The sequence below is a fragment of the Ascaphus truei genome, chromosome 15, assembly GCF_040206685.1.
Source record: "Ascaphus truei isolate aAscTru1 chromosome 15, aAscTru1.hap1, whole genome shotgun sequence".
Taxonomy (NCBI): domain Eukaryota; kingdom Metazoa; phylum Chordata; class Amphibia; order Anura; family Ascaphidae; genus Ascaphus; species Ascaphus truei.
Genome location: NC_134497.1, coordinates 7,254,494 through 7,267,959, shown reverse-complemented (window position 1 = coordinate 7,267,959; position 13,466 = coordinate 7,254,494). Strand labels below are relative to the sequence as shown.

General features: G+C 50.7%; 1 protein-coding gene across 1 annotated transcript in view; it reads left to right on the top strand.

Moving 5' to 3' along the window:
• Positions 1–13,466, top strand: part of LAMA5 (laminin subunit alpha 5) — a 161,139-nt gene that overhangs the window by 40,117 nt on the left and 107,556 nt on the right. Inside the window, 4 exon segments of the mRNA XM_075571418.1 lie at positions 5,823–5,940; positions 12,121–12,239; positions 12,426–12,596; positions 13,146–13,243. Coding sequence (XP_075427533.1) covers positions 5,823–5,940; positions 12,121–12,239; positions 12,426–12,596; positions 13,146–13,243 — 506 coding nt within the window.

Below are 13,466 nucleotides of genomic sequence, written 5' to 3'. Positions count from 1 at the left end.
TAATGCACAATACAGATAAGTATTCCCACAAAATGCCTTTAAATTAGACATTCTTATTAAACCCAACGCTAACTTCATAGGGTCATTGTCAGCGTATATACAGTATACAGCTAACTTCCACCAAGCTCCATCTTATTGCACAGGGAGTCATTAACTGATACACAGGGGGTACCTCCGTCCGCACGGCACTCGTGGTCTCTCGCACCCCCGTGGGACCCTCCCCGTGGCACCACCCCCCCCCCCCCCCCCCCCGGAGTTTGCAGCTGTTCCTTCCCTGGCACCAGGAATTCTGCACATTTTTTGTTTCATTTCGGCTTTGATTGAAAAATAAATGATGCGGTGCCGGTGATTTGTGTAATCCGGCTGGAATCCCCCCCCCCCCAGCCTTTGACTCAGTCTTTGACTGAGCCTCTGATTGAGCCTCCTTTGCTGAAGCAGGGACTGATTGAGCCCCCTGTGCTGAAGCTGGGATATCGTGGGGGTGGCTTGAGGACTGGAGTTGAGCCCCTCCCCCCGCGGTGGTTAGTGATGGGAATAAGCGCGGCCCCCTCTTCCCGGGGGGGGGGGGGAGATTTCCGCTCTGTGCCGAGTCACCGGGATGACGCGGTAATTCCCATGCCCCGTAGTAGAGGGAGGCCGCGGAGACGGGCGCGGTCCTGTACCAGCTGTGCCTCCCCGCGCGAGCTGCCGCGATGCGCCGTGACTGCGCGGCGATTTCTCCCACCGCAGATAATGCAGACTAATCTCTGCGGCCGCACCACATCCAAGACCAGTCTGAGGAGAAGCAGCGGGAGGTCCCCCAGATAGTCCTAATGTGGGCTCGGGCTCAGTGGGGTGTCTTTTAGCATCGGTGGTCTTATAAGAGAGTCCCAACCCCCAATATCTCCCTTATTTGGGCCGGTCCTTTTTACCCCGAATGTGTCCGTAAGCCCCCCAAAATAACACTTAGATTGTAAGCTCCTTGGGGCAGGGACTCCTTTAGCCTCATTAACCTGTTACACTCATTCCCGTTGTTTGTAATAATGTACATTACTCACCTTCTATTGTAATGTTGTACAGTGCTGGGTACATGGTTGGCGCTATATATATAAAGTTATACATATGTAGCTTCTGACGTGATATTTCTGGGGGGGGGGGGGGGGTGGTAAGAGGAGCCTTAACCCTTTCACTGCCGGGGTGCCTGCAGCGCGTTCAGGCACAAAGCGGGGGTCAATGATGGGGAGGGTGCGTGAGGAATGTATTCTTTATCTTGAATTATGAAGCAAATGCTGAAAGCATTAGAGGAGCTGTTACATGGGTGAGCGCTTTCACCTCATTGCACTGCCAATGTATAATATAGTGCCGAATAGAATAGGGATTATAACCCCTTGGCATTAGTCTCAGGGGTGAAGTTATAGCGCAGGGGGAGGCCAACTCCAGTCCTCAAGGGCCACCAACAGGTCGGGTTTCATGAATATCCCTGCTTCAGCACAGGTGGTGCAGTAGTTTTGCTGAGCCAGCTGTGCTGAAGCAGGGATATCCTGAAAACCTGACCTGTTGGTGGCCCTTGAGGACGCCCCTGTATTCTGCATGTCCCTCTGTATTGTGTTTTGTAAGCTTAAAACGCCTAACTTCTCCCCCCCCCCCCACTCCCTCCCCTGCATACAACGCTCTGTGGGCGTCCCCCCCCCCCCCCCCCCCGCATCGCTCCATAGGAGGGGGGGGGGGATTCCAGCCGGATTACACAAATAACCGGCACCGCATCATTTATTTTTCAATCAAAGCCGAAATAAAACAAAAAATGTGCAGAATTCCTGATGCCAGGGAAGGAACAGCTGCAAACTGCGGGGGGGGGGGGGGGAGGGGGCGGTGCCACGGGGAGGGTCCCACGGGGGGTGCGAGAGACCACGAGTGCCGTGCGGATGGAGGTACCCCCTGTGTATCAGTTAATGACTCCCTGTGCAATAAGATGGAGCTTGGTGGAAGTTAGCTGTATACTGTATATACGCTGACAATGACCCTATGAAGTTAGTGTTGGGTTCAATAGAGTGTCTAACGTAAAGGCATTTTGTGGGAATACTTATCCTGTATTGTGCATTATTAAGCACATATATATGTGTGTATGTGTGTATGTGTGTGTATATGTACTATGTATGTATAATAATTATTTACACAGAAGAGAGACGTGCTAAAGTCAACATTGAGTGAGTGTGTGTGTGTGTGTGTGTGAGTGAGTGTGTGTTTGTGTGTGTGTGTTGTATCATATCATGCTAGAGTGTAAGCTTTCCGGATCAGGGCTCTCATTACCATTTTCTATTGGTTTGCCTGTCCTTATTTCTATGTAACTCTGTACACATAATAATGAAATCTCTGTACCCCCCTTTGTACCGCGCTGAGCAATATGTTGGCGCTTTACAAATAAACGATGATATTTGTATGTATATATATATATATATATATATATATATATATATATATATATATATATATATATATATATATATATATATAGGATGGGGTTTATGTAACAATTTCTGAAAGAGGAGATGTTGACTTTGAACCGATGCCGAATCGACGTTATAGGGACTAAATATTGGGGGGCGGTCTAGGATGTTTCGGCGCCGCAGAGGACATATCTCCGCCGGATGTTTCACCGCGAAGGTAAGTCCCCAACCATAACCCCTTCCCTAAAACCAATCAATCCCTTTCCCTCCCCGTTAGCCCCTTACCCTAAAAACCCTTACAGTAACCCTAAAGCCCCTAACCCCTTACCCTAATCTCTAATCGGACCCCTTACCCTTAAACCCCTATAGTTAACCCCAAATACTAACACTAAGCCCTCTATCCGCTTACTTTAACTTCACGGTGAAACAGCCAGCGGCGAGCTGTCCCCTCCGGCGTCTAAATGGCTGCACCGAAAGGTCCCATTCAGGGCGGGTGGTGCTCGTCTCATGGATATATATCTGTTTTTCTGGCAATCAGCCAGCCCGGTGTGAAATATACTGAACAAGGTTATAGTCGGGAATAGATTGCAGGTCCCTGCGTCGGGGGGAAGGGTCACTGCGCTCAGCTTGATGCACTGACCCCCGGGACTGCGCTCCTCAGGGTCGCCAGGAATTCTCTTCGGAAACTCTGCTCCGAGCAGAACTGCCCTTTTATGGCTTAATTTACAAATCGGACGTGAGATCCCCGTCTTTAATAACCGCCTCCCGGGACTTTCCGTAAATAGATCTGGCTTATCTCTCGGTCTGATGCCTGACGACCGTTCTTATTTATTTATAAAAATGTTTTACCAGAAAGTAATACAGTGAGAGGTACCTCTCGTTTTCAGGTATGTCCTGGGCACAGGGTTATGACAGATACATGGTTACAAATACAGTTACATTAAGTGAGCAGGTTATACAGTATATACAAGACATTGCATGCACAGTAAGAGATAATATATATTATAGGCGTATATAACAGTTACAGACCAGATTAAAATGTGAGACCTCTTTAGTTATGAAAGAACTTAGACTGGTGGCAGCTGTGAGAGTCTCCGGCAGACTGTTCCAGTTGTGGGGTGCACGGTAAGGCTAAGGCCCCGCTCCCAGAGTCAGCGCACCCGCACTGCTGACAGGCGGTGCGCTGAGATACACAGACCGCGATATGCGGTCTGTAGGGAGCGGGAGCCGGAGCGGGAGGTGGGCGGGTGGTGGGCGGTTTGACAGGGAGGGGGGGCGTGGCTTGAGCGGAGGGACCCGCTACTCTCCCCCCCCTCCCTCCACGGACTCGGGCTGGAGCTGGAAAGTAAGTTTAAACACACACACGCAGGCACTCATTCATACACACACACACACACACACAGGCAGGCACTCACGCACTCATACACACACACGCGCGCACACACAGGCAGGCACTCACGCACTCATACACACACACACACACACACACACAGACAGAGGCAGGCACTCACGCACTCACGCACTCGGGCACACACATACACACACAGACAGGCACGCACTCAGACACACACACAGACAGGCACTCACCTGCTTTCACTCCACACTCCTCCCCGCTCCCCGAAGCCTCTCCTCCTCCCGAAGCCTCCCCTCCCCATTGGCTCACAGCCACACACGTCACGCGTCAACGCTAGGAAACACCATTCTCTGGTGTCTCCAGCGGCTGACGCGCCACAGCGTGTAGTCAGCTGTGCCGCCAGGGGGGACCGGGACCGGCTCGCGAGGATTCCCCTGCTGGTGGGGAACTCGCTACATTGCCGCCCGCGCCAACGAGCGCAGCGGGACCAAGGCCTAAGAGAAGGAGGAGCGGCCGGATACTTTGCTGAACCCTGTGTGTCCCGACCTGGTTCGTTTACAGGAGTAATGCCTTCAAATAATAATAAGAAGCCAGGTTTTGAGGAGAGCGGAGGAAGTGGCGGCACTTTCTACAAACGCTCATTTCCATGTTTGCAAATGTCTGGTCCGATCCAAATGTAACACACAAATTAGCCGGTGTCATCCTACGGTGTGAGCGATTCAGGGTTAATCTTCTGGTCTTAAAGTGGGTGACGCCGCGCCATTTTCCATTTGACCTTGATCACTTTATGCCTCATTTATTACAATTAGACTGTAAGCTCTTCGGGGCAGGGACTCCTTTTCCTAAATGTTACTTTTATGTCTGAAACACTTCTCCCCATTATGTGTTATTTATATGATTGCCCCGTGTATTACTGCTGGGAAGCGCTATGTACATTAATGTCTTATATAAATAAAGACATAGATACATACATACATACATACATACTATCAGCGCTATATAAACGTAAGTTATCTGTAACGAGCAGCACTGCATATATAGGTACGTGCAGGTATAAATATAAGCGACGTGTTTATCTGCGTTGGAGCTGAGTATCCCTCAGTTCTCTGCGTGGGGACTGAGTGGGGTGGAGGAGGCCGGGTGGGGAGTCCTGGCCAGTTGATGAATGGGGTGGGGGGAATGCTGACCGTTCCAGCTGGTATACAGGACTATCTCTCTCTAAAGTGAATTTATATCATTCCTGTACTGCTGATATAAGCCAGGCTCATTCACCCTGATAATACTCTGTGTCAGGGCACACGGTGCGTGTGAACGCTCTTTCTTCTAAAGATAACAAAAAGTAGTTTTTTTTTTCTCTCGCTTTTATTACAAAATCAGGATGTGAGCCGGGAAACGGAGGTTTTTATATTTTGAGTAGCACAAACCCCAGTGTTGGGACATGTTCTTCCTATAATATATTATCTTTCTACTTGTGTTCTACTATACGGAGTAATACGCACGCTATCTCTGCACTAAGGGGGTTTAAGTATTAAACTGCAACAGTGCCGATCGGGGCACTGCCGCATGGAAGCTTCCATTCCATTCAATGATCATTCTCCAATCGTCACTATCGCAGCTTAATAATTCAGCCCCTTAAGTTTCTGGGTTTAGAAACTGGTTTTGTTATGGAGCAAGATGTTGGCGTATTTGAAGGATAATCAGTGTGTGTGTCCCATGTAAGGCCGCGCCTATAGTGCCCGCGACAGGCGACGAGACGGGTGACGTCACCCGTCGCCGCTAGCGAAAGTTATATTTCGCTTTGCAGCGGCGGCGCGGGCGTACTGGCATTTGATTGGTTCAGGGGCTGTCACATGAGGCGACAGCCCTTGAAGAATCAAATATTGCCAGCTACCAAAATTCGCGATGCGCCGTCGCCCGGCGCGGGCACTATACGCGCGGCCTTACCTGTAAGACCCTCAGACCCATCGCTGCAAGGTGGGCTGCTGAAGATGGTGTGTACTGTGCTGTACTGTGCTCTGCAATCCTCCTGTCTTTGTTTCCTCCAGGTTTTTCACGTGGCGTACGTCCTGATCAAGTTCGCCAACTCTCCCCGCCCGGACCTGTGGGTGCTTGAGAGGTCCACGGATTTTGGTTCCACGTACCAGCCCTGGCAGTACTTTGCCTGTAAGTCTGATTCTCTCTGGGCTCCGTTGGGTGCCCACTGTTACCACCACTCAGAAACCAGTAACAACCTAACCCAATTCCAGAGGCGTCGTTATTGCCTGTAATGTGTCCGGGGACGGGGAGAATATGTTTGTATTTGATTTTCTTAATGCAGATGCTCAACTCACAGACGCTCTAATATTTTGTTATAAAAGGGGGTATAATACCACCCCCCCCCCTGGGTAGGATACCCAGGGTTCCTCTATTGTGGTGAGATTACCCAGTAAGGATCATTTTTTAGGGTCTTTTTTTTTTTTGCTGGGAAATGGGCATTATCCACTGACCTTCACGTATGGTCATTAACAAGATATACGGGTCAGTCGTATTTTAGTGAATAGACACGTGTGGGCCATCTTTGTTAAGCGGGGCTAAGCGGTAAGATATTTATGGCTCATGGGTGTGGAGGTTGTCCCTTTTTGAACCCCAACAGCACAGGAGTAGCTAAGCAAAACGAGCATTAAAAGGCTGGATATGTATATTGATACATAGGTGCTGATTCTATATGTGCCGAAGTGTCCGATCGGACTGTTCCCTTTCAAAATTCCCCAATAACTTCAATGAGCTTTTCGTCCGAAAGGAGAACGATCGGCCACTTCGGCACATATAGAATCAGCACCTATATACGGGCATACACTGATGTTCTTGTTATTAGGTGCCTAAAAAATATAAACTGTTTCTCTGATCTGTGGCAGTGAAAGGGTAGATGCTTTTAGGAAATGGACTCTGTATTATTTCACATGTCAATCACTGCCCCGAAATCGCTGTGCCTCCCTCGCTCTTTCTCCCCGGATATATTTAGCTCAGTGGAATTGGTTTGAAGGCCACTAATTGGAAAAAGATGTTGGCTGAGAATATCTTCGTGAGCAGGATTAGTATCCCTGAACCGTCCTCTTCCAAAACCCAACGCTCCGTCCCCTGGGAACTCTTACCGTTCTCTTCCAAAACCCAGTGCTCTGTCCCCTGGGAACTCTTACCGTCCTCTTCCAAAACCCAGCGCTCCGTCCCCTGGGAACTCTTACCATTCTCTTTCAAAACCCAGCACTCCGTCCCCTGGGAACTCTTACCGTTCTCTTCCAAAACCCAGCGCTCCGTCCCCTGGGAATTCTTACCGTTCTCTTCCAAAACCCAACGCTCCGTCCCCTGGGAACTCTTACCGTTCTCTTCCAAAACCCAGCGCTCTGTCCCCTGGGAACTCTTACCGTTCTCTTCCAAAACCCAACGCTCCGTCCCCTGGGAACTCTTACCGTTCTCTTCCAAAACCCAATGCTCCATCCCCTGGGAACTCTTACCGTTCTCTTCCAAAACCCAACGCTCCATCCCCTGGGAACTTTTACCGTTCTCTTCCAAAACCCAATGCTCCATCCCCTGGGAACTCTTACCGTTCTCTTCCAAAACCCAGCGCTCCGTCCCCTGGGAACTCTTACCGTTCTCTTCCAAAATCCAACGCTCCGTCCCCTGGGAACTCTTACCGTTCTCTTCCAAAACCCAACGCTCCGTCCCCTGGGAACTCTTACCGTTCTCTTCCAAAACCCAATGCTCCATCCCCTGGGAACTCTTACCGTTCTCTTCCAAAACCCAACGTTCCGTCCCCTGGGAACTCTTACCGTTCTCTTCCAAAACCCAACGCTCCGTCCCCTGGGAACTCTTACCGTTCTCTTCCAAACCCAACGCTCCATCCCCTGGGAACTCTTACCGTTCTCTTCCAAAACCCAACGCTCCGTCCCCTGGGAACTCTTACCGTTCTCTTCCAAAACCCAACGCTCCGTCCCCTGGGAACTCTTACCGTTCTCTTCCAAAACCCAGCGCTCTGTCCCCTGGGAACTCTTACCGTCCTCTTCCAAAACCCAGCGCTCCTTCCCCTGGGAACTCTTACCGTTCTCTTCCAAAACCCAACGCTCCGTCCCCTGGGAACTCTTACCGTTCTCTTCCAAACCCAACGCTCCGTCCCCTGGGAACTCTTACCGTTCTCTTCCAAACCCCAACGCTCCGTCCCCTGGGAACTCTTACCGTTCTCTTCCAAAACCCAGCGCACCGTCCCCTGGGAACTCTTACCGTTCTATTCCAAAACCCAACGCTCCGTCCCCTGGGAACTCTTACCATCCTCTTCCAAAACCCAGCGCTCCTTCCCCTGGGAACTCTTACCGTTCTCTTCCAAAACCGAGCGCTCCGTCCCCTGGGAACTCTTACCGTTCTCTTCCAAAACCCAGCGCCCTGTCCCCTGGGAACTCTTACCGTTCTCTTCCAAAACCCAGCGCCCCGTCCCCTGGGAACTCTTACCGTTCTCTTCCACAACCCAGCGCTCCGTCCCCTGGGAACTCTTACCGTTCTCTTCCAAACCCAATGCTCCATCCCCTGGGAACTCTTACCGTTCTCTTCCAAACCCAATGCTCCATCCCCTGGGAACTCTTACCGTCCTCTTCCAAAACCCAGCGCTCCGTCCCCTGGGAACTCTTACCGTCCTCTTCCAAAACCCAGCGCTCCGTCCCCTGGGAACTCTTACCATTCTCTTTCAAAACCCAGCACTCCGTCCCCTGGGAACTCTTACCGTTCTCTTCCAAAACCCAGCGCTCCGTCCCCTGGGAATTCTTACCGTTCTCTTCCAAAACCCAACGCTCTGTCCCCTGGGAACTCTTACCGTTCTCTTCCAAAACCCAGCGCTCCGTCCCCTGGGAACTCTTACCGTTCTCTTCCAAAACCCAACGCTCCGTCCCCTGGGAACTCTTACCGTTCTCTTCCAAAACCCAATGCTCCATCCCCTGGGAACTCTTACCGTTCTCTTCCAAAACCCAACGCTCCATCCCCTGGGAACTTTTACCGTTCTCTTCCAAAACCCAATGCTCCATCCCCTGGGAACTCTTACCGTTCTCTTCCAAAACCCAGCGCTCCGTCCCCTGGGAACTCTTACCGTTCTCTTCCAAAATCCAACGCTCCGTCCCCTGGGAACTCTTACCGTTCTCTTCCAAAACCCAACGCTCCGTCCCCTGGGAACTCTTACCGTTCTCTTCCAAAACCCAATGCTCCATCCCCTGGGAACTCTTACCGTTCTCTTCCAAAACCCAACGTTCCGTCCCCTGGGAACTCTTACCGTTCTCTTCCAAAACCCAACGCTCCGTCCCCTGGGAACTCTTACCGTTCTCTTCCAAACCCAACGCTCCATCCCCTGGGAACTCTTACCGTTCTCTTCCAAAACCCAACGCTCCGTCCCCTGGGAACTCTTACCGTTCTCTTCCAAAACCCAACGCTCCGTCCCCTGGGAACTCTTACCGTTCTCTTCCAAAACCCAGCGCTCTGTCCCCTGGGAACTCTTACCGTCCTCTTCCAAAACCCAGCGCTCCTTCCCCTGGGAACTCTTACCGTTCTCTTCCAAAACCCAACGCTCCGTCCCCTGGGAACTCTTACCGTTCTCTTCCAAACCCAACGCTCCGTCCCCTGGGAACTCTTACCGTTCTCTTCCAAACCCCAACGCTCCGTCCCCTGGGAACTCTTACCGTTCTCTTCCAAAACCCAGCGCACCGTCCCCTGGGAACTCTTACCGTTCTATTCCAAAACCCAACGCTCCGTCCCCTGGGAACTCTTACCATCCTCTTCCAAAACCCAGCGCTCCTTCCCCTGGGAACTCTTACCGTTCTCTTCCAAAACCGAGCGCTCCGTCCCCTGGGAACTCTTACCGTTCTCTTCCAAAACCCAGCGCCCTGTCCCCTGGGAACTCTTACCGTTCTCTTCCAAAACCCAGCGCCCCGTCCCCTGGGAACTCTTACCGTTCTCTTCCACAACCCAGCGCTCCGTCCCCTGGGAACTCTTACCGTTCTCTTCCAAACCCAATGCTCCATCCCCTGGGAACTCTTACCGTTCTCTTCCAAACCCAATGCTCCATCCCCTGGGAACTCTTACCGTCCTCTTCCAAAACCCAGCGCTCCGTCCCCTGGGAACTCTTACCGTCCTCTTCCAAAACCCAGCGCTCCTTCCCCTGGGAACTCTTACCGTTCTCTTCCAAAACCCAGCGCTCCGTCCCCTGGGAACTCTTACCGTTCTCTTCCAAAACCCAGCGCTCCGTCCCCTGGGAACTCTTACCGTTCTCTTCCAAACCCAATGCTCCATCCCCTGGGAACTCTTACCGTCCTTTTCCAAAACCCAGCGCTCCGTCCCCTGGGAACTCTTACCGTCCTCTTCCAAAACCCAGCGCTCCGTCCCCTGGGAACTCTTACCGTCCTCTTCCAAAACCCAGCGCTCCGTCCCCTGGGAACTCTTACCGTTCTCTTCCAAAACCCAGCGCTCCGTCCCCTGGAAACTCTTACCGTTCTCTTCCAAACCCAGCGCTCCTTCCCCCTGGGAACTCTTACCGTTCTCTTCCAAAACCCAGCGCCCCGTCCCCTGGGAACTCTTACCGTTCTCTTCCAAACCCAGCGCTCCTTCCCCTGGGAACTCTTACCGTTCTCTTCCAAACCCAGCGCTCCATCCCCTGGGAACTCTTACCGTTCTCTTCCAAAACCCAACGCTCCGTCCCCTGGGAACTCTTACCGTTCTCTTCCAAAACCAAACGCTCCGTCCCCTGGGAACTCTTACCGTTCTCTTCCAAAACCCAACGCTCCGTCCCCTGGGAACTCTTACCGTTCTCTTCCAAACCCAGCGCTCCATCCCCTGGGAACTCTTACCGTTCTCTTCCAAAACCCAGCGCTCCGTCCCCTGGGAACTTTTACCGTTCTCTTCCAAAACCAAACGCTCCGTCCCCTGGGAACTCTTACCGTTCTCTTCCAAAACCCAGCGCTCCGTCCCCTGGGAACTCTTACCGTTCTCTTCCAAAACCCAACGCTCCGTCCCCTGGGAACTCTTACCGTTCTCTTCCAAACCCAACGCTCCGTACCCTGGGAACTCTTACCGTTCTCTTCCAAAACCCAGCGCTCCTTCCCCTGGGAACTCTTACCGTTCTCTCCCAGTATCTGCCTGATCTCTCTAATAATATCATCTTCTTCTTCCAAAACTATCCTCGTCTTCCATGAAAGGAAATGTGTGACAGAACAATTGTATCCCAGCCATGAAAAGCTTCTAATCTTATCTAGTACCTGGGCATAGAGGGCGACGTGACTTTTTATTATATTTTACAGTTTGGATAACAGGGATCACCATCCAGAAGAGCTTACAATTTAAATAGTGTAGTATAGCTTTTTTTGTAATGAGGTTTGATGGATCCCACTTTTAAAAAGCTTGCAATCTGACACATCAGCATGGATAAAGTGGCTTTATGTTTTACAGTTCCAGTGGTACAGATCACTCTCCTGCGGAGCTTGCAATCTGTAGTGGTACCAAGAGAGTGGCTTTGCCGGGTCTTACATTGCTATTGTAAGACAGGCTGGTGTCTTAACTTTAACTATAGACCACCGTTCTTTATTAGCTCAGTCTTCCTGGCATGGATCACGGTTTAGGATTCCCTTGTTGTCTTTGCTGTTCATATTTCCAAGAGAGGCTGTGAAAGGTTTCCTTTTGTGGGGTGTAATTACCGGTGCAGAGGACGTCCCTTCCTGCATATCAACTTTAATCCATATGGGACCACGTGTAACATGTGGGAGAGACACAGGTGTGTGATAAGGAGCCAGTGTCCGCCCCTCCATCTCTGCTCTGACATGCGTGTACTGCTTCCTACACGCATGGAAACCCACGAAGAAGTCCCTTCCTCCTATCTGTTCAGGGTACCGACATGTGCTAATTTAGGCATCATTACCTTCGCCCCTGGCGGGCTCTGCAGTGTATCTGCAAAGTGTGGTTGTCAGTGTTTAGGGGATAACCAACGAATATACCATTTCTATATCAAGTAAGTGTATTCCTGTACAGTTTTTATCTTGCGTGTCTGGAAATTCATGGGGGATTCCCCAAATCTTTCCTGGAAGAGAAAATTACGACCCGGTGATGTATGAGAGAGAATAAAAAATATGAGCCGTAAGAGGTGGAATATAACCAAAAGCAACAAAAGACCAACATCTCTCCCCTACTTTGTAGAAGACGTGTATTTTAAGACATCTGGGTCGTGTTTCGTTTTGCAGCCATAACCGCACATCGCAATCTCTCCTCGCTCCCTTCTCCATTCCACACATGGTGACTTGTTGCATCTCCTGATGCCCTCACAAATCTCCCATGTTCCTTTCGTAGCTTCCAAGAGGGACTGCATTGAGCGGTTCGGCCCGCAGACGACGCAGCGGATATCCAGGGACGATGACGCCATCTGCACCACGGAGTATTCCCGTATCGTGCCGCTCGAGAATGGGGAAGTGAGTGCGTGAGTCCTACGTGATGTGATGTTGGTGCGAATACTCCCGAATGACTTGGGGGTTATTTATTAAACTGGGATTGTGCCCCGATGTGCACTAGCGCAGTTTAATAAATGTAACCCCCATTGACTATTGCAGGGAAGGGGTATATACGTGCCACTAAAGTCGGTGGCCCTGTGATTTCAGATTGTGGTCTCCCTGGTGAACGGTCGCCCGGGGGCCATGAATTTCTCCTACTCCCCCCTGCTGAGGAACTTCACCAAGGCCACCAATATCCGGCTGAGCTTCCTGAGGACCAACACCCTACTGGGGCATCTCATGGGCAAAGCTCTGAGAGACCCCACGGTGACCCGAAGGGTGAGTGCCATTGCGGGACCACGAGGACGCTCAAATCCATTTTTATTCTGTCCGTGATCTGGAATCATATTTTTGCTGCGACACTTGGAGATATTTCCTTGTAGCTTATAAGGTTTTGGAGAAGTAACATATTATTATTTTTCTCTCCGAAGAAATATGAGTGAATGTTGCACACACAATGTTATCATCTTGTCCCCTGAGCACGCCCCAATCTCTTATTAATGTTCTCCTAATGTTAAAAACCCATAATAATCCTAATCTCTAGCGTCTGTGGTTACCATAGTAACCGTCACAATGCAGTGGGCTCTTGGTAGAGCTGCATTTTAACCTCCCCGACACTTAATATGTAAAACGCTTAAATCTCCGCGACAGAGCAGCAGGTTTAAAAAAAAAAAGGGGGGGGAAGAATGGATCTTTTAAAGTGCGCGCAAAAACCGCGGGGACCTGAGCAGGCGGCTGCTGTAAAGAGATCGCTGCTTCCGCCGGCGGGGACTCTGCTTTTAAACACCTTTCCTCATTTGTCTGTCTTTCTCTCTTTCTTCTTTCTAGTATTACTACAGCATTAAGGATATCAGCATCGGCGGACGCTGCGTGTGCAACGGTCACGCGGAGGTGTGCAACGCGAAGGATCCCAGCAATCCGTACAGGTGAGAGTCACATGGAAATCCACCCGCACGATCTCCGGTGACCCGCTCTGCCCAGAAGGGAAGGGGCATGCTCGTGTATATCATTCATGCGAGAGATCTAGGGAGATCCCTTCTAGGATCCGCACACTATATCCATGAAACATCTTAATACTTACCAACAAAATGTTTATACTATAATTATTCAAAGCGTTCACAGCAAATAAGTAGAAACGAACTGTTTTTT